This window comes from Pyxicephalus adspersus, chromosome 3, assembly GCF_032062135.1.
Source record: "Pyxicephalus adspersus chromosome 3, UCB_Pads_2.0, whole genome shotgun sequence".
Lineage (NCBI taxonomy): Eukaryota > Metazoa > Chordata > Amphibia > Anura > Pyxicephalidae > Pyxicephalus > Pyxicephalus adspersus.
The window spans coordinates 130387486-130410434 of NC_092860.1; the positions used below are offsets into that span (position 1 = coordinate 130387486).

The following is a 22949-nucleotide window of genomic DNA, read 5'->3' on the forward strand; positions in this document are numbered from 1 at the left end:
TTCCTGGTACAGCATGATGCAGTTTTCATCTTGCTGCTTTCCATCTATTTCTGCTGTAGCCAGCAGCAGGAAGCAAATGAAAAAGCAGGGTCCATTTTCGTTCACTTGATAAACTGTCTTTTCTGGTTTTGTGTAATGATTACTGACAAAGCAACTAAGAAAAAAAATGAAAAGAGAATTTAAACTCAATGGAACTGAAAATCCTGTTTAGAGAAGGGATTCAAACAGCTTGGGGAGTAATAAAAGAAGTGGTAAAACTGCATTCAAACAGTATGACCTTTCTTCTAGTCTTTGGGGTCTGTTTATAAAGTGGTGAATCTGACATTTACCAAACAATGTCTGATGGAGAGTCAATCCCTGCATTTAAAAAACACATAGACACGTCTCGTCTGTAATTTGGAGGTTCTGTCCATCCCTGGAGCCAGTTATGTTTTAATAATCAAAGGTAGCAGGTTGGATAAAATAGGGCACTCCGGAGTTTACTACACAGAAACAAAAATGTTGAAAATACTCATTATTTTAGAAATGTTCTGATACTCCACTGTTCATCCAAAGCAGCTGCCATGGGGACCATAACTATTTGAGATTGTTAATAAGGGGACATCCAAATTAATGCTATAGGGCTCAGTGAGATCTATGGAAGATGATGGAAGGAGGGAAACTAATAGTTGACTATGTTTGCAGCAAATTGTGCTCCCACCACCTGAAGAGCTTTAAGGTTTCACCATGGTGAATATAAAAGTAATACTGGTTGACAACTAGTTATGCAAAATCATTATTATAAAGAGATGTATTACTACATGGTAGAAACCAAAACACTTGCCATGTGGTGCTGTGAATACTTCACTTCTTCTGCTCCTTTTCAAAGTCAATTATATCTGCGCAGTACTTTACTGCATCATGAGGAGTGGGATTGGGCTGTAAATTTATTATCCTGAGCACTTCCTTCCCGTCTATCATCATTAATTCTCATGTCTGCATAGTTATGAAATGATAATAGAGTTGAGTGATCACAATAATAATAATAGCAGTGTAGATAAGAAAAAATGTAATTACACGCTCTGACTGCTATTAAGTCCATCTGACATTCGATGAAGGGTATGTGAATATTGGATTATGATATGGCAGCGTATGTTGCATTATGCTCTTTAGAGTAGATGGTGTTTGGTTACATTCATATAGCAACTGATTGATACCAGAGAAGATGGAATGGTCTTAGACTGGCTGGTTGGAATATTTCAAGTGAATTCTTCAAAAAAAAACAGCCATTCATATTCAGGGTTTCATTAAACCCCAGGGTCCCTCCAGAGGTTGCTAGGGGTCATTTGAAGTATAACTGATTGACCTCCTATTTGATGATGTCCCCATTGCCCTGGGCGAAAATACCACTTAGTAGAATGAACCTAAAGATGTTTTTAGGTGTATTTTCTAGGTACTACATTTTTTTCCACTGGCCACTAAATTAAGAGACCGACAAAAAAAATTTTACCAAAATTTTGGTTTTATTGGGAGTTTACTAAGACTTGAAAATTATTTCAAGGTTTCTTTAGAGGTAAGAAGGTTGTGACGCTGTTCTAATTAATAGATTTAAACAAACCTACACTATGTTAATTAAGTGCATTGTCTGATTTTAGTAATGCATTGTATTTTATGAATGATTGTAATTGACTCTTTGATGCCTTTTTACAAAATTTTACCCAAAATTTACACATTTATTTTCACATAAATTGGAAAATGTATAAATCAGATTTTATTCATGGCCTTTTCCATGGCCTTTTCCATTAAATCCAATGAAATTTTTTTGTAACATTTTGGTAAATATTGACTTATAAATAGACTCCCAGCAGTTGTTCTTTCATTTGCAAATCTTAAAATGATTTCTAGTAATATAATGCATACATATTATTTTTAGTCTGGTGCAGTGTGCCAAAAGCCACAAGCTGCTGTAAATCACTTCTTTGTATTATTGATGTCTACCATGACCCTACTGATCAGTACATTTTCCCAGTACTGCTTTTTCAAAGCATTTTGTTTCATGCAGTGTTGAGATCAACAAACGCAATCATGTCAGCATGTGTCAGGCAGATTATATTGAGCAACCTCCCATCCACAAAATAGGTACAAAATCTTCTTTCTGCATTCAGTATGTACAATGAATAAATTAATTGGAATGTGGCATTTCCCCAAGTCAATTCTTCATACTGCAGAGATTTTGTATGTTCTGTATTATGTTGTATTTGCATCAGTCATTTCCTATGTCCTGAATATGAGGGTCTGCCTGCTATCATCACATGACCAGGGCTAGTTCGGTAATATTATTATTCAAATCATCCGAGATTTATATAGTGCCAACATATTACGCAGCGCTTTACAAAGTCCATAGTCATGTCAGTATCTGTCCCTCAAAGAGGCTCACAATCTAATATCCCTACCATTGCCATATGTCATTAATACAGTCCAAGGTCGATTTGGGGAAGCCAAATAATCTAACACCATGTTTTTAGACTGTGTGAGGAAACCGGAGTAATCAGAGAAAAAGCCTCTCAAACACGGGGAGAACCTGCAAACTCCATGCAGATAGTGCCTAGCAGTGATTAGAACCTGGGACTTTAATGATAAAAATCAGTTAAATACCATTTCTTTACAAAAGGCATGTATTGCAAATACATTTTAAACAAAAGTAGATTTTAATGCTCAGAAATATAAAATATTGCCAAATTCCTTTAGCTTCTTTAAACCTTTTATATCGAACAACTTGGGAATATTAGATAAAATAAATTATTATTCTTTACAACCGACGTGTAGCAATATAGCAGTTAACTACCATAAAGGCTTTATTTCCTGCGCTTCGGCAACAGATGGACAGCAGGGTATTTCATTTCTCAGTTTATTACCCAGGAGCTTACTTCTTGTATTCTATACGTACTGTACATACATACAGTCTAGGGAATCGTGACAAAAATACAAGTATCAGTTCACATAAGTCATTGAAGGCTTCATACACAATCTGCCAAAAATAAAATAAGTCACACACTATATTATTTCACTGGACCACTTTTATCTTTGATTTTGACTCGCATTGATCATGGTATCATTTCAATAAGCTTATGCAATATCACAATTTTTTCCATCCAGAGTTTCATTTTTTTTCAGCAAGAACTTGTATGGATGATGGCAAAATCAGACCTCAATGGGATTTAAGTCTGGACCCTGTGGTGTCCAATCCATGAAAATGATGTCTCTTGCTTCCTAAACCAATCTTTTCACAATTTGAGCTCAATGAATCCCGGCATTGTCATCTTGGAAAATGATGTGCTATCAGGGAAGAAAAAATCCATAGATGGAATCATTTGATCATTCAGTATATAAAGCTAGTCAGCTGGGCAAATAATGTTGCTGAACCTAGAACTGACCAACTGAAACAACCACAGCCTATTTGCTAAGTTTCATTCAGATGGTGACTTTTGGCCAAGCAGTGTATATAGTTGTAAATATAATATTTTTTTTGTTTTTTTTGTAAGTAAAAAGGATTTCATTCGAAGCAGGGCTGTGGGATTCCATCAAAAAAATTGTGCTTCATCTTTTACTTATAAGTACATGTGTGTTTCCAATTCCTAGTCCCCTGCAAAGTCCCACTTATACCTGCTAATCCTGCTAATTGAATCCACCTAATGCAGTTTCTTATGATGGTCTGGCAATGATGTTGTCAATGAGTTGCCAATCCCATGTAAGAAGGTCATAACACAGCTCAACAAAAAAAATTTCACTAGTCAAGGATTTTTTTTAATATATTTAGTGTATTTCAGGTCTGCTGAATTCAGAGTTGTGAAAAAGCATATCTTTCATATTTTGGTATTAAACTGGGGAACCAAGATAAGTATTGGGCTCCCCATATGGTATGCAAATGTGTGTAGAGTGTCTACATCAGTGCAAAAATGGAAAACTGAAGAGTTTGAAATTTGGTGTACTTATGGTACAGTGAGAACCCAAAAATCATCATAATGATCATTATTTTTGTGCTGTGAATGTAAAAGGTTTCAATCGTTTCAAGAAAAACAAGTGGGAGTACCCTGATTTGGAATCAGCAAGATGACCTGTGACGCATGGTGCTGATGTTCCCATACCAGTGTTCAGTACACTCCCTGATATTCCTGTATCTGACATGTAGGATATACAGGGTTTGGAGTGTAATCCAGGAGTTAGCAGTGGAAGTGAATATGAAGGAAGTGTTTCATCAAACCAGCAGTTCTCCCAAGAAGAGCTCAATGATTTATTACGTGACCTAAATCTGTCAAAACAAACATCTGAACTTTTAGCATCCAGGCTAAAAGAAAAGAACCATCTGAGACCGGAAGGTAAAATACCGGTTTATAGGATAGAGAGGTGACACTCCTATCATGGTTAAGTGAAGATGGAGACTTTGTATACTGTTTAACATCCCTGGACTACTCCCAGCCCATATGGAAGTACCAGAAAATCGAGCAGAGACACCTCCACTCGAAGTTTGAAATTGTTTTTACTGCATATTGGCAACTGCTATGCATCAGTTCCAATTGGTCACTTAACAAAACCTAAAGAAGAATATGAAAATATCAAAATGGTCTTACTTTTAAAAGCTTTGCTATCATGAACACCAACGGTCCATATGTGTTGATTTAAAAATGGTGAACCTCCTACTTGGACATCAAAGTGGATACACAAAGTATCGATGTTTCATCTGCTTGTGGGACAGTAGAGCAAAGCAGGATCACTGGAAAAATGTGACATGGCCTCCAAGGGAAAACATGAAAAAAGGTGCAGCGAACATCATTACTGAGCTATTGGTTGACAAAAATAAAAATCATTCTCCCTCCACTACACATAAAGTTGGGATTAATGAAGCAATTTGTTGGAGTTCTGAACAAGGACAATGATTCCTTCAAATACATTTGTAGATTCTTCCCTGGATTGAGTACTGAAAAATTTAAAGCAGGAAACTTTGATGGACCCCAGATTTGAAAACTGATAAATGATTCAAATTTCACTAATTACATGACTGATACTGAAGCTTCTGCCTGGCACAGCATGTCATGGTTGTCAGGAATTTCTTGGGTAACCATAAAGCACAAAATTATGAAGAACTGGTACAAAACTTGGTTTTAAACTTAAAAAATTTGGGTGCTACCATGAGCATAAAGGTACGCTATCTCCGTTGCCATTTGCCAAAATTTCCAGAAAACCTTGGCGATTTCAATGAGGAACAAGGGGAGAGGTTCCATCAAGAAGAAAGGTATCAGAGCAGATGGGATAGACACATGATGGCAGACTACTGCTGGAGCCTTCAATGTGATTGTCCTGATCATCAGCATGAAAGGAAATCATACAAACAGACTTTTTCAATGATTTCTTTGTGATTAGTTCAGAAAATACTGAATATAGAATATATTGACATTAGGTATTTCAAAAATTTAATTTTGTATACGTAGGCATATCAAGTTTATTTTGGTTCATTTTCATGTTTCATTAGTTTGCTGGGAGGGTATTATTGAGGTCATTATTTCCAAAACTAGAGCCAATCTAGCAAAACCAATACCATAATTGTAATCTGTGCATCAAACATAACCTAAAATGACTTTCATCTGTTTGGCAAGAAAATATTTGTTGACCAGTGTAATAGTTACATCGGACAAAAATTAAGCAAAAACAGAAACACAGAAAAAAAAACAAAAATCCAACAGAGAATCTAGGTTTTCCCAACTAGTTGTTACTAGCTAACCAAGGCAGACCAAGATGTTTTCATCTATGTTGCTGTTAGAGATTTTTCTGTACTTCCTATCTAATATTTGCTGACGCTGTAATAGTCCATGAGGAATAGTCTTCCTAATGTAGCTCAAGGTTCACTTTAACACAGCGGTCCCCAACCTGTGGTCTGGTTCACAAGAACATTTTGGACCCCCCCCCAAGCGATCAGGCGAAGGACCCCAGTTGGAAAGGGCGCACCAGCCAGAGCCACGGACCATGTCTCCCGTATGCAACACAGGTTCAAGGTTGTGTATCTGGACACAAACAGCCCACTCACAACCAGAGTGGGTGGGTTCTGGCATCATGACGTCACTATGGGAGAAGTTTCTTTTCCTTTGAGTGACACACTTCTCCGCATAAATTTAGTGGTCCTTGATGTCCAAAAGGTTGGGAACCACTGCTTTAACACATTGACTGTGTTGCTATAGACATGTTTATAGTTGTGTATGTATAGTACTGATTTTAGGTAGGTATCAGTTTGTTAGTATAGAACTGAATATTTCTCAGTGATATGTTTCTTCTTGTGTCAGTTTGGTACTGATTGTGACTCTGCAGACATATTTCTAGATGCGTCAACATGGCTGCATTTCTGTGGACATTATTCTACTTGTGTTAGTATGGCCTGATTCTATCTGATTCTCTGTTATGTTTTTGACTGTGTTAGTACAGCACTGATTGTGATTCTGCAGACATATTTTTTGTGTTGTATAGGAACAATTGTGCATATTTGGTAGTTGGGTTAGTGTATGTTGGATTATTTCTCTACAGATCTAATTATGTGATCACACTTGAAGGTGCATCAGATTGTGACTGATTGTACGGATTGTGTCTCTTTGAACATGTTTCCTGGTTTTGTTATTAATATTAGTATTACTAATAATAAACAGTATATATATAGCGCCATCATATTACGCAGCTCTGTACATTAAACAGGCGTTGCAAATGACAGACAGATACAGACAGTAACAGGAGGAGGAGAGGACCCTGCCCAGAAGAGCTTACAATCTAAAAGGTCATTATAGTACTGGTATGGTGCCTTTGTGGAAGATTCTTGTTATGTCTGTACAGTTATTATATTGCTTTTGCAAACATGTTATTGGTTTTAATCGAGAACATTTGGTTTTGATTCAACTATTGCAATTCTGGTTGTCATTTTCTAACATGATAATACTGTACGTCATGGTAAATTATTCTGGGTTCTATATGGTATACATGTGTGTTTAAGGAGAGGGGGTTGCAAAAGGTAGCTGGCCTAGGGAAGACAAAAGTAGCTGCACACATTTCTGATGTAACCACTGGATTTGTGTTTTATTGTGATGTCATAATATTAATGTATCAATTAATAATCTACCGGTAGTCCCTTGCTAATTCCCTTATGTGATGACCCATCCAGAAACATGCCTTTATTTACTCCATACAGAGTCACAGAAGTGTAAGTGTACAATGCCACGGTAGTATGGACAAACCTTTAAAGAGGTATTTATAACCTTATATGTGTTAAGGTTATCAGCTTCAAACAAATTGTCTTATCGTTGCAAGTTAATGTTTTAAGAGCCATGCTTCTATATATAGCTCTCATATGATGCCTCTGCTTCCTGCTCAGAAGCATTGTACAATGATCACACTTTCTCTTTTGGCTCTAACTGACATAAAATGATAGATTCTGTGTGACTTAGATGTGATCTTGCCAGTTATTGTACAGTCATAGATTGCTTGATATACAGATATCTATTGAAGAACCAGTCTACGCCTATGCAATTTAAACATCCTATTCCTCATTTGTATTTCTATAAAATATGGGCAGCATGGTGGCTCAGTGGTTAGGACTCCATTGCCATTGCAGCGCTTGGTCCCAGGTTCTTCAGGTTCTACCTGTGTTTGCATGGTTAATTGGCTTCCCTCCAAAACTGATCTATATTAACATTCATAAAGATAATAACATATGGCTATGGTAGGGACATTAGATTGTGAGCCCCTTTGGGGGACAGCTAGTGACATGACTATGGACTTTGTAAAGCGCTGTGTAATATGTTCACGCTATATAAATACTGTGTAATAATAATAATCTTTTTTTTATTGGTAAGGAAACAGCCAACCCTTTTCCTATTTTAGGGTATAGTGATGGGCAAAAATGCACCCCAGTTCCCTTCGCTACAGGCTAAGCTAACATTTATTGATGTAAACCTGAGAACCGGCTTCAGTGGGATAAAGAAATATTACCTGTTTGAAAGTTCACTGGTTGTAAATGTCCACATTACTTTCAGAACCTGGCAAACACCCAAAGTTTTCCTCCAACACAAGTTGTAGAAAAGTCATAGTTAGGCCTGGATTAAATAAGGGATAGAAAAACCTTATTGTGTTTAACCAATTCTTTATTTACCCATTTTATTTTAAGAAATCTCAGAATTACCTTATTACAAGAAGGTATGAGGCTAACTGTAGTCACTGTTAATTTGGGGTTTTTAATACAGCAGGTGATAAATGGAAGATGATATCAACAAATAAAAAAACTTTAATTTCATGGCCATAACATATTTTCATTTTGGTGTGATCTACTCATGAGTATATTGAGTATATAGAGTATATTTTGTGCTTAGTTTAAATTTTATGTAAACCCTTTCAATAAACCTTTTTTTTATCTCTTTATCTTTATTTATATCTTTGGAGTCCAAGGGAGATAACTTTTCTTATCTCTTTCCTGAATTGAGATGCTTTATAAAAAATGGGACTACTAAACTTACGTACACATGTAAGACAATTATCGGCTGATCTTCCTGATGTTCTTCATCAATGTACCCTGGAGGATTGATGAACAACTAATAGGGAATGACTGCTGTGCTGTCCTATAGCTGTACAGAGTTTGTTCTTTCTAGTGTAATATGACTTCTTTCTGATGTCTGTACAGGCTTTATTTAGTTCAATGGAAAGTAGCTGGGTATTTCTTAATTCATCATTAAACTTTGTTGAACTCAATGGACTTGTTTTTTTTAACCTACATAACTATGACTTTCATAGATATGTCCAACTAATGCTGTATAAAAATTATTTATAACACTTTTTGTCCCGAAATAGCCACAGAGGCCAGTAATATTAACATATCTATGTGTATTTGTGGATACAGTCAGATTCTTGTACAAAAAAGAACAGTTTTTGCTTCAGTCTCATTTTTTGTTCATTTATTTTCCCTTTCTATTTCTATTTCTACCCATTGTTGTTTACAAATGTATACACAGTTATTGGAATAAGTACTTCTACAACTCACTATAAAAATATAAAATGGTACATAATCTCATGTTGTGTGAATCTATTAGTATTTTTTATTGAAGTGACATTTAAGTGATTAGAATTCTCAGGCCTCTTCTTTTCTGTTTTTCTATGATACGTAAGCATATGGTTTTATTTGTGTGGAAAATTGTGTTTGCTTTCAGCGATGGTGTGAGTCCATTAATTGAGGGAGCTGCACATTTCCTATCAGTAGCCTGAAGACATGAAGAATCATTTTTTCCTCTATCCACGCCTTGCTATTATATCTACATCAAAGTTAATCTTTAAAATGTATTAACTATCAAATGTTATGCTTAACCTGGAACATTCTGGGTTTCTTTTGTTGAATTGTATATTAAAATCATGCATTGTAATGTAAAACATACAGTACTGCATGTCATCACAAATAAAATATACAACATTTACACAAACATAATGCAACTGAATGGGCATTTTATGATGACATTATTTATCATAGAATATATGGTTTATATAGATGATATAAAATACCTATTATGTCAATCAGTCATTTGAAGTTAAAGTAGGAATAAAAATGCAGTTTGATCATTTAGGAGACCACTGGTGAATGTTTGTAATATAAATAGTAAAGATAAAAATTAGAAAGTAAGAAATGTCATGTATGGTATGATTCCATAGATTGTATTCTCAGTGTTATAGCCAACTCCTAGGGTCACTAGTCCAAAAAAATACTGAAAGAAGCAAAAAGAGTGTTTTTTGGCTAAATTATATTTGGAAGAGTCAGAAGACTTTTACATATAGTACTTAAAACACGTGATAGATGCCCCTTAATTCCCCATTGCATTGGCAACATTCTGAGTGAAGAAAGGGGGATTTGGGTCTAAACAAAATCACTCCTAGTCAAGAACAAAGATAATGAAAAGCAAAGATCCTGTTGTTGTAACTGGACAGGATCTTGTTTTGGTGCAACCTTAAAGGTAGGGTCCCTAATTTCCCGTTGCGTTTCGCCATTACGGCTTCCTCAGTGGAGCTTGAGAAACAATTACATTAAATAGGGTTGTATTCAAAAACTAAATTCAGAGAAGAATTCAGAGAACAATACTTGCCAGTATGTGCTATTCAAAATTGTTAAATAGTAGAAATCCAAGAGGTCAACCCTGTAGAGGTTGTGATTGTAAAAGGTAGTTGTTGTGCTACTTTACTGATGACTCAGTCCAGGTTTAGTGCTACACTTGTATCAACCACAAATGTATCAACCCTGTAGATGATGTGATTGCAAATGGTAGTTGTTGTGCTTTACTAATGACTTAGTCCAGGTATAGTGTTACACCTGTTACAACTACAGTTACTAATAACCTATTAGAGAGAGGTCCTACGTGCTTGTGAATGTAGTTAGAGAGCAGCAAAAGATAAAATATAAAGATAAAAATGTACAACTTATCTTGTAAAAGACTATTTGAGGAGTCAAAACAGCTTCAGTTCTTCTTCCACAGTACCCAAAAATCCTGAAATCTGGGGTATTCAATTGTTTGACAACTAACTACAGCCAGGAAGCCGGTACTTTGTCCTTTGTCTTTACATTTATGAGCTCCACTATTGGTCATCAAGGCTACACGGTGTGGCTTGGAAGGCAGCCTAAAGCATCAAGTTCCCAGTAAAATAGTAAAGTGCCACACATATTGAGGCTCCAAGATAACTAAAGCCTTGTACACCAAACAATTTGAAGGCATTGCTTGGAACACCAATGAGCTGAAATCTGATTATTGGCCATAACATGTGTAGATTAATTGGGTGCAATGGTGCTGCTCTACCCAACCCAAGTCACATGTAGAAACAATTCCAAGATAAATCTACAAAAAGAGTGTCACAGCCAATGCCAACGTTCATAAAATAATTTTTCATTTGGGCCACAAGAATACACAAGAAGAAAATGGAATATAAGGATTATGTCAAATCACTGAAACATGAAATATTATATATATATGTGTGTGGTCCAGGACTGAAAACATTTGCTAACAAACAGCAAATTACTTTTAAGAGGTCTATTCCAAGTTTGCTGGATCACCCAGCTTCACTGATAAAAGTGTATCCTCTCCAGCCTTGGAGAGGTTTAATGAATCACCCCCAATGTATAAAGCTAAATCTGTAGTGTGAAAAGGGTAAAATTAAAAGTTCTTGTTACATGTATTGTTGGGTTGCACTGTGGTCTCCTTAAGAGGCAATAAATATATGTAAATTAGAGTTAAATGTAGCCTAAAGTTTCTCTTAAGCTAGCCATACAATATTCTCTAATTCAATAAAATAATTAGATCATTTAAAAATCAATTATTTGCACTGCCACACACTGCAATCAATTAATTTAATTCTTTATGGCTGATTCTTTGTATTCAATGAAAATGCTAATTGATCACTGTATTTTCACTTAGTCAGTCTGTCAGTCAATGAAGAGAAGTGTATGCCCCCGTGCTTTAAAATTGGATTTAACAGAACCCAGTCGAGAGGTCCCAAAAACTTGTACAAATGACAGAAGTTATCTAACCTGACTGATTTGAGATCCTTGATTCTGCACTTAATAACGAACTCTTTTGATCCATCAAACTCAGAAGAAAAGAATTGATTTAAGATGCACGTGAAATGATCAAATGAGCTGCTTAATTTAAAAAAAAATATGCCTTACTTGTGTACATGACAAAATAGAAATCAATAAATATATCAGGAGACTTGATATATGACTGGCAATGAAGAACTTGTGCACCCCTGAAACCTATTTTTCCCAATTCACCTAACAGATCAATATGAGAAATATGCTGTGATAGGGATCAGCTTTGTAATAAAATAAAACCTCCTTCAGCGATCAGACCTGCACTTCTACATAGCCTGTTGCAGATATTGTGTTAATCATTGGAAGTCAGTTTAACAATGACCACCCTAGATGATCCTAAGATAGGAGTTGTAGACATAATTACTTCTTGTTCAGAACCCATGTCCTATTAATCATAAATGTCTTTTGATAACATCAGCTTTGAGCTAATAGGGTCACGTGATGTAAATATATGATGTATGCTCTGTAGTTTCCTCATTTGTTACTGGTAATTAGGAAGAATAGATAACAATGTTTTCTTGTTTCCTTGGATAGGCATTTCTGTGAGCGTGTCAACGTTTAATCTGGTTGCCATATCGTTGGAGAGGTACAGTGCAATTTGCAAGCCATTACAGTCACGCGTATGGCAAACAAAGTCACATGCCTTGAAAGTTATTGCAGTTACGTGGTTCCTTTCTTTTACAATCATGTTACCGTACCCAATATACAGTACATTGGTGCCATTTCCAAAGTCTGAGAATGTAACGGGCAACATGTGTAGGCTGGAATGGCCCAGCGACCTCACACAACAGTCATGGTAAGTGCAAAGTAACTCACAGACATATAGATGTCTATTGCTGTGACCATGATCACGAAATGTCCTCTCTTGTCTTACATTTTAATTAGACTTCCATTTTACCATTTCATTAACAATTATTGTATTGTTTGGATGGGTTCTCAAATCCTCATTTAAATATGATTCAGAAGGTACTTTGTGTGCTGACCAAAAAGGTTTTATTGCTCCCCAATAATACTTTCTATTCCCGCCACGTGTTCCAACTCACTGTCCAAGATGAGGGTTTTGATGGCACTTGAGATCATGTGATTTATCCAGATCATCCACCAAATAAACCGAACTGCATATAAAATCTTTTATTTTTTTTAAGGCTGTGTACAGATGCCTAAATATTGTCACTCAAATTTATATTTTGGGGGACAGTTGTATGAGAGACTACAGTATCCAAGCAGAATGCTCTGCAGTGGGAAGTGGTAGAAGAAGTGTGAAGGATAAGGAGGTGGAATCACCATGTAAAGACTACAAAACTCCATATTAGTGGCTGGTCATGGTAGATTGCTAAACTTTGCCATGGGACCTGTACCGGTGCTAGATTTTCACTCAAGATGATAACAACAGTTATCTTCAGTGCCAAAAATCTAGTATCTGCCTGGAGCTATTGGAAAGGAAAATTGAACTTTGTATCATCCTTTATTTGATTATGAAAAAATATCATGCTTAAAATATTAGCCTGCAAAATTGAACATATTACCATCTATTTCTAATCTTTTTTACCAAATCACCGCATTTATCTTCCCCATCTTCCTTGCCCCCACATTTTCAGTTTTACTTATTATTGGCATGTGAAGCCACTCAGTAGCACCCTTCTCCATTTTATTTTGTACCCTCTTTCTGATCTTGCGCATTACACGCCCTTATTTACTTTTCGTTTGTGGAAAAGTGATGCGTCTCCAGTGACACATCTCGATATATTATTAATTGCATTGTGATGATGTCACATTGTGAGTAGAGCTATCGCAAGGCTTTAGAGGAGTAAATATCTTAAAACAGACAGATAAAGTGCACGGAGTAGACTAACCAGAGCTCATGACGGTACTGCAACTATATTGCAACCTATTTTTGTTCCATCTTGCTAATGAAAGTAAGTGAAAAAAAATTAAAAAGATTAAATCAATAATCGAGCATTAGCTGAAGCAAAAAGGGTGAGGGAGTTGGAAGTTTTAACTCTTTCAACTTTTTCATCAATGCTAGGGCTTTGCAGACCTGGCCTTTGCTTCTCAATTACAAGACCAGAAAGAGCCTGTAGAAAATGAATGTCAGAGCAAAGTTAGTAAAGCATTTCTAAAGGGAGAGCTCAGCAATGACAACTTTTCTATGTACGGTATATCAATATGTATATGAGTATGTATATATACAGAATACTTTATACCTTATAAAGTGGTGATGTGGGATCTGGTGCTCCTGTGACAAGTTTCCCTTTTCTTAATATGTTATAAAAGACTTTTGGTTTATGCTATGTGATTCCAAAATAATTGTGCAAATAAATTAATATTATATCTGATTTCCAGGTATATCTTTCTCTTGTTAATTTTGTTCCTTCTGCCGGGGATTGTAATGACTATCGCCTATGCGTTTATATCTTTGGAGCTGTACAGAGGAATCCGGTTTGAGGCAAATCAAAAGAAAGGTATGTGTTACTAGATTCTATACACTGTTTTAATTGTAAGAGATAATACACTATAACAGTTTGGAAATCAACATTACTCTTTACTTTATTGAGTAAAATTAATATTTGTCAAACATATTATGAAAAGATAACAAAATAATTAATAGCAAAATATAAATATGTGTGATACTTCCCCCACCTCCTAGATTGTAAGCTCTTCGGGGCAGAGGCCTCTCCTCCTGTGTCTCTGTCTGTATTCGTCTCTCATTTGCAACCCCTATTTAATGTACAGCGCTGCGTAATATGTTGGCGCTATATAGATCCTGTTTATTATTATTATTATTATTAATAATAATAATAATAATAATAATAATATTAATATTAATAAAAACATTTGTCAATCTGCGGCATACTGTCTGCATCCAGCACCCATATCCAGCAGGATCCTGTATTTCCTTTCTCTCGATTAAGGATATAAGTTTCTCTGTCTCTCCTACGAAGGTCAGCCAAACTTTATAGAAGAATGTTTTTATTTTAAGAGATTTTTAAGTAATAAAGCATAACAAGACCAGCAGGGTTCACATAGGGAGCAGAAGAAGCAAAAAAATCTATGCTAAAAACTTTTTTTGGATGAATGTAGTTTGAGAAACCTTCTAACACATTGCCGTCAAACACCATGGGCCTGATTTATTTGGGGTCTCCCAGGCTGGGGAAGATAAACTTTCAACAGTGAAGCTGGCTGATCCAGAAAACCTGGAATAGATTTCTTGAAAGTCATTTGCTATTTGCTAGCAAATGTTTTCAATCCTGGACCCAATCTATTCCAGGTTTATTGAATCACCCAACTTCACTTTCACTGGTGATAGTGTATCTTCTCCAGCCTTGGAGAAGTTTAACCCCCTGAGCGGTAATCCCTAGTGTGGCTCGTAAAAAAACACAGTAAGTGTTTAAAAAAAAAAAAAACACGCTAAAAGCGGAAACCCTGAGCCACACTCAGGGTAGCTAAAAACATTAAGGAAAAACACTTACCTGGTCCCATTGGCGTCCTCCGTCACATTTCATCCTCTGGCCACGTTCTCTTCTTCCCCCGACAAGTGCACTGAGGTTCCCCGGGAGTTCCCTGTGATGTTGGTGCATGGAGGAGCACCGCGGGAAATTCAAATTATTTTGTATTGGATTCAATACAAAATAATTGTATTGAATCCAATACAAAGTAATCATTATATTATATATGTATATAAATATATATATATATTTATATATACACACATATATATATATATATATATATATACAAATATATTATATGCTACTGTACAGTTATAATACAGGTTTCAGTATTTTTATGCACCTTTGTTTGACGTAGTTTTTTGTGTTTTTTATGTTATTTTTTTATTAAAATTATTAAATATTGGACATATTTTGGTGAGTTATGCCTAAGAATTATAGGCCTACAATGTAAAATAAATTTCCCTGCAAAACAATGTACCGCATTTGGCATAAAAATACTGACATAATTAGACTGCCAGGGAGGTTAATAAATCAGGCCCTGATTTATTAAAGCTCTTCCAAGGCTGGAGAAGATACACTTTCATCAGGGAAGCTGGGTGAGCCTGCAAACCTGGATTGGATTTGCTAATTCTAGACCAGATCTATTCCAGGTTTGCTGGATCACACAGCTTCACTGATGAAAGTGTATTCTTTCCTGCCTAGGGGAACTTTGATAAATCAAGGTCCATAAATGAAGTGGGGTTTCCATATTTTTGTTATTTATTGGTGTACACATAAATTGTATACATCTTCTTCAGTCTTTGAACCATTTTTATTCAACATAGCAGCTTACCTTGGTTTGGCAATGTATCCCAAAAATGGCAGAAATTACGATGGATAATAACGCTGTCCCAACTGGTTTTTCTTCATGACTCATCTAGGTAGGCCAGTGTTAGTGCCCATTATCTACAATCCCAATAGTTTGCAATGTTTGGGAATGATACCATCTCTAGTCTTCCCTGGACTGTCTACAGTGACAATCAAGGGGATGTCTATTCCCAAATATTTTAACTCTTCTGAGAGTAAGGATGAAGGAGTAATAAAGTGGTTTGTCCTGATGCATACAAACAGGGACTTACCCACCACCATGAGTAAGTTTTGACTATGATTTGACATGATTTGATGATGTGCATCTTCTATTAGTCTTCACAACAAAACATCAGTATCCAACATAGAAGACTTTATTTTATTTATTGTATCCCGTAATGACAGCAATCACACAAGAGAGAAATATTTATGACTTATAAATCACAATAATCAATTTGTTACCAATAAATTATACATCATGCCACATCCCAATATCAACATTATAAGCCAAAAACTTGTTCAAGAGACCATTTAGGCATATATATTCACATGACAACTATATACTTTTTAAATTTTATTTAGAAAACAATAGAAAAACGATTATCAAAAAACGACAATTGTTAGACAAATAAAAGGAGAGAAAATGTAATTGATGTTCTTGACTGTAAAGATTGGATTTGTAAGTGTAATTAGTCAAACTATGTTTGAATATGATATATATTTATGATGTACATTATTGATTTTGATTCTATTAATAAAATTTCGTAGGTCTCATGGTTGTCGTCCTGAGGAAGCAGATTGTGTATTTGTGAAACGTGTCGACGAATGTACCATTGAGTACTAATTCACTATTGTTCATTATTAAAACAACTGTCATTTTTTAATAATCATTTTTATATTGTTATCTAAATAAAATGTGAAGGTTTTTTTTAGAAAACGTATATAGTCGTCATGTGAATATATATGCCTAAAAGGTCCCTTGAACAAGTTTTTAGCTTTTAAATTTGGAGTTAACAGAGCTATAGTCCTAAACCTGAGTCCGAATTTTTTCTCCATTAAGGGCTGCCATCTTGACTTCCTATACATCAACAGTCACGTGGCCTTAATAGAGATAACAGCTTAAAAAAGTCAAAATTTGCATATCAGTAACAGCTCAGTTTGGTCTTTTTAGGCTACACATTTAGTGGTAAGTAGGGCTGAATTTGAAATAGCTAATTATGAAGATGTAGCTGTGTTTTATGCCTGGAAAGGGAAAGATTTAGTTTGTATGTCAAATGGACCATTATAATAACAAGAATAAAGTCAATAATAATGACAACAATAATAACATTGTTGATGTTATTGTTTCTTCTCTACATTATCTAAATGTACTGGTCATTCTAAAGACAGCAAAGTCTTTTTATTCATAGACGCTGAGATTTTGTTTTTGTTTCCAAAACAAATTAAAGTTATGAATCACATTGGAGTTATGCGTAGGTCACGCTGCTCTTCACTAAATATCTGGCTCATTACTTCCATTGGGTTTGTGTTGCACACATTGTTACTTCGCTAAATAAACAGATGTCTGGATGTCTGTGATTGTGGATACCGGAATAATATTATATTTTCTCTGTATTTTCATTATTTATGGTAATTGTTCTGTTTTCTCCCTACTGTGAACAGAACGGACAAGCAGTATAAGCAGTAACCAGTTTGAGAATGGAGATGGTTGTTATCTACAAAAGTCTAAAAAGAAGAAAAAAGTTGAAATGCGCCAAATTTCTGCACCAAGCAGTGCCAAGATCGAAAGAGTGAGGAGCAACAGTTCCGCTGCCAACCTAATGGCCAAGAAGCGTGTGATCCGGATGTTGATTGTCATCGTAATATTGTTTTTTATCTGCTGGACACCAGTATTCAGTGTTAATGCCTGGAGAGCCTTTGACACCACCACAGCAGGAATTCTCCTATCCGGAGCTCCAATTTCTTTCATTCACTTGCTTTCCTACACATCTGCTTGTGTCAACCCCATCATCTACTGCTTCATGAACAAACGCTTTCGCATGGGGTTTTTGGCTACTTTCAACTGTTGCTCAAGCAGAAATGTACAAGGCAGAGGGATGGTGCAGGGGGTCGGAGAAGAAGATGGAAGGACCACAGGGGCTTCTCTGTCTAGGTACACCTACACCAACATCAGTATCTCTGCCACCGCATCTGCTCCAACATGAAATATGGACTTTCACCATAAAGACTTCATTAGGGACATCAGTAGTAGTCCCATTGTGTTGTAGGTGAAGAGACTGAGTGCTATGGATTATGTTGGCACTTCAGTGACCATCGCCACATCGGCTCTTTAAGCATGAAAACTACATGAACTGCAGCTAAAGTGTGTGGAGTTTTCTGTACCATCATGTTCAACAGCATAGTTCCCACCTATGTGTTTCACTGTGCTTCAGTTATTTTTAAAATATCCTACTCACTTATTATTGGTTCATTTTTCAGCAAAAACCTTTTTCATAAGATGAATGGTACATTATGTAAAATTGTCTACTTATTAGTGCTTTAATAAAAGGAGTTGCACACAAATTACCCAACCTTACCAAACACATTTAGATACATGCATTAAAAACCCACCACATACAGGAATGTCAGCATTTTAAAGTATGTATAAATGTATAATGTATAAATTATAAATGAATGGCATCACCGAATATACCTGGTAGAGAAGAAAGTCACCCATAAGAGAAGCCAGGTGGTTACTGAAAAGTGGCGGGTGGTGCACCCAGCTAAAAGGAGCTAAAACACTGCATAAACCATTAACTATAGCTTGTGGTCAAAACTGGCTCACCAAATGTTTTTCCTATTTCAGATAGGATGGATAAGTTTTTTTTTTGGATCATGTAAGGTTTTTGCTTTAATGTGTGGCTCCATTTAAAAGCACTTGCCATCAGTTCCTGTACTGTTGACAATGGGGGAAAATCTGCAACTAGGACACAGACAGAAATAAAAACACAAAGGAAATAGCCTTTACCTATTCTACTATAGAAACTCATTTATATTTTGGTCTGTACTGCTTTTGGAGAGTTTTTATCACTTTCTGATAAATTCGTAAATGGCAACAATATTTGGTAGAGGTTTGAAACCTTCCCCCTTAATCCAAATATTTAGTTCTAGACGGGAACAACCATGCCCACAACAGTCTAACCAGTTTAAGCAATCATTTCATAAATCAGCTAGGTGCATATTGTTTACTGCAAACATGTCTGTAAGGTTAAGTAAAGGGAATGCTTGTCATGAAAATGCTCTATGTTGCAGTAATCTTTTTGAAAATTTCTTCATGGTGAGCCAACACATTTTAGGGATCTGTGGTCTTTTTATTAGGGCTAAAATAATACAGACTTAGTAAAAATAAATTAAATATATTGCAAGACAAAGATTAAAAAGTTATTAGATAAGAAAAAATAACTTTGTTAGACTATACCTTCCAACTTTAGAGATGGGAAAGAAAGACGAGTATATGAGCAGAAGACACCCCTTGACATGCCCCCGCTACATGCACCGTGAAATGAAGAGGCCCGCACAAATGAATGATTACCTCCACACACAACTACTTTATTGTAATTACTGCCTTTCCTTTCTACTGGCTTTTCAAAGTAATAAAGTAATCAAAAATAGTATGTATCAAAATTGTAGTGTATTAGTGTATGCATTTATTGTAAAGGTCTATACCAGGGGTGCCCAATAGGTGAATTGCGATCTACCGGTAGATTGCAAAGGCAACGCAAGTAGATAGCGGAGCCCTACCTTTCAAAATAAACTCTACCATGCACAGGAGATATTAAGTCCAAGTTTTTATTGTTGGTGGATCATTTTGTTTTGGTAATTTTAAAAGTAGCTCGCAAGCCAAAAAGGTGTAGGCACCCCTGCTCTATACAGTGGTCCCAAAAAGAGACAACTAAAGAGGGACAGGGGGATTTGGTTCCAAAGGAGAAACAGTGCCTCCATATCAGGGAGGAAGTTGGGAGGTATGGCTAAAACACTAAATAATTAGTAGATGTGTCATTAATATATATAAACTAGAATGACATTTATATATATATGTCCTTAATAAAACTAAGAAGATGAAGTTTCAGGGTTCAGATTTTATTCTGTTATTTGGATACTAACCATAGTCTGAGCCCACAAGCCCTTTATTTCCTATGTTTTGGATTCCCCCTGGGGCATATTGAACTGATGGTGATTCGTCTACAATCTAAAAACATTAAGACATGGTTTACTTCTTGTAACAGGTGAAGTTGTGAATCATTCACTGTCATTATAAACACTTGCATTAGGAAGATCAAGTTGCAGTGAAAGTCAGGTAAATGTGAAATTATCGCTTTATAAATATGCTTGTAATTGTGGGTCGGAAGATCTCTATTATGTTAGACTGGTGGAATATAGTAAAATGAATTACTATGGTGTTCTGTATTTAAGGAGTCACTGTAGCTCATACTTAAAGCTGACAGGTACCTTTGCCAAGCAAACATTCGGAGTTCTGTGGGGACTTTGCATAATCGCTATACATCAATTTGTATAAAAACATTTCTTATAAGGAAGAAATAAAGACAGACTGTTCCTGAAACTCTGCTTTAGTGTTTGCAGAGATTGACATTTGCAGAAAGCATAAATTCATAGAGCTCCATCGTCAGCACCACGGACAAGACCTCACTGCAAGACTTAACTACATATTTGTGAAGATTTGTTTCTATGCATATTTTTAACAGATTTTCATGGTTCTGTATGAAGTAATACTGTGTTTGTTCATTGGCTTATTCTCTGATAAGCTGTGCATGCATAGGCTTGTAAATATTAAGGCTTGTGTCACTTTATATGTCATTCATCCAAGGTCTCTAATAAACTTTGGTTGCATTTAAGTTGCAGCTGCATATTTAGACAAATAATTAAACTGGTAAAAAATGTTTGATCAGGGTCACGATATGTTCACTGCAGCTATGTTGTGTCATTTATTTACCACGTTTATTTTGCTTTAGTTGTTTTTTTCTTTCCATACTTATCATGCCAATGGCATTTTTAAATAAAACCTTTCCATTTTCATGACATACTTTATTTTATATGAGTGATATAATTATTGGTGTTTTGTGCTTTTCTATGAAATGCAGGCAGATCATGGCTGATGGAAGAGGCTAGCAGGGTGCAGTACACAGCTTCCTAAAAAAACAGCACAGCGCCTTTCCTTTGTACTCCCATAAGAGCCTTGATTTGGGCTAGATGCTGCTATTTCCTTCCTCATCTTGCTGCTGCAAGCGATACCACTGAACAAAATACTGCAGTGGCACACAGTTTGAGTGTAATAAACAAATATCAAAAAGCTATGTAGATGTCATTCAGGAAGAGTGGGAATGCAAAGACAAACTATATTTGCATGTAGACTGTCCAGTAAAATAAATGTCCAGATGCTAAGTCTTCATGTTTGAACAAACTGAATTCCAACTAATAGGGGTGCAAGGACATTAGGCTGGGGAGAAAAGGGTTAGATGGTGCTGGATGTTCTCCTGCTATCTGACTTGCTGCAGTTTCTACTGTTGACAATCATTGTTATGAAAAAGTATTGAAAACTGAGACAGTTATGGAAAGTGATGCACCATATGGGTATTACGGGTACCTTTCTACAATGTATACACACTACATATGACTGACTCCAATGGCATAAATATTAACGGCGGGTCCACCATCTCAAGCATTCCAAATATTTAAGGGGACACGACAGGGATGCTCGCTGTCACCCCTATTATTTACCATTTCTATAGAGCCATTGGTTAGAAACTCCTGTTTATGAGGGGTGTTTATTGGCCCACACTAAGTGAGGTCAGCTTTTTTTGCAGATTTCATTTTTTTGGTATTGTCTAATCAAAGAATACAACTGAAACCAATTCTGCATCGGCTCCAAGAAGTTGGTGGGGGGGGAAGGATGCGCATTAACTTGGACAAGAGTGAATGGATGTTCCTTTGGTCAGGATGTCCCTAGAATAGACTTGGTATGGACAACAGATTGTAAGATTCAGGAACAAAGAGATTGTATTACATATTTGGGAATTCATATCACTATAGGACATATTATACTCATATTTTTAAAAAGATCTTGGAGGAGTTGGATAAATGGAAAGGCCTAACATTGTTGTTGTTAGGTAAAGGCCATCTTGGAAAAATGGTGAGTTTTGCTTGACTGCTCTACCACATGCAGACGCTAGCTTTGTTACTTAGACACTGTGATATACAGAAATTGGGAAAACTGGCATAAAGGGAAACACAGAATCCGCATGCAAAAACTTCAACTCCACAAACAAATTTTAGGTGAAAACCTCCCTAATATTAGGATGTATAATCTTGCTAGTTTGTGCAGATATGTCACGGACTGGATGGGACAAACCAGCTACTATACAGTTAGAACCTGGAAGAAGGATAGGTATGCCTTTGGTCATTGAGGGGCCTTTCCGATGTTTGACACCACAAATAAAGCAAAATTTAGAGTTACGTGATACTATAATTGCTTGGCGTGAGGTACATAAATTACTAAAGTGTTCTGGCACAAAATCTCAGAAAATGCCAATGTCTCCTATATTTTCACAGGGGGCAGATTCAATACAATTCCAACTCCAAACTAAGGGCATAGTGACCCTGGTGGATTTATTAGACATAGAGGGCTATTGTTGACCTTTTCCGAGTTATGTGCAAAGTTCCAAATACCAAATACAATTTTTTGCATTATATGCAAATAAGAAATTTTATGCACTCAGCTTTGGCTCCATGCCAAACATTTTATCCACAAAATGATATAGAGCTGGTATTGGGCGAAGGTGAGCAGAGGAAATCTCGATCCTGGATTCATGAGATTTACCTTTACCTGGGTCCTTGCTGGCTAGATGGGCAGAAGTAATTGATTGTCCTTTAGAGGAAACGTGGACATACATAAAAAATGGATGGCAGAGAACGCTAAGTGGTGACTAGTGAATATTGTCGGGAAATACAATTTAGAACTATTCACAAGG

The 22949-nt window shown here is 36.1% G+C and overlaps 1 protein-coding gene across 1 annotated transcript in view; it reads left to right on the plus strand.

Moving 5' to 3' along the window:
- CCKAR (cholecystokinin A receptor) overlaps positions 1–21004 on the plus strand; it is a 28287-nt gene extending 7283 nt beyond the window's left edge. Inside the window, exons 3-5 of the mRNA XM_072406358.1 lie at positions 12161–12422; positions 13970–14088; positions 17587–21004. Coding sequence (XP_072262459.1) covers positions 12161–12422; positions 13970–14088; positions 17587–18128 — 923 coding nt within the window. The 3' untranslated portion in view covers positions 18129–21004. The remainder of the gene's footprint in view (positions 1–12160; positions 12423–13969; positions 14089–17586) is intronic.
- The last annotated feature ends 1945 nt before the right edge of the window (positions 21005–22949 follow it).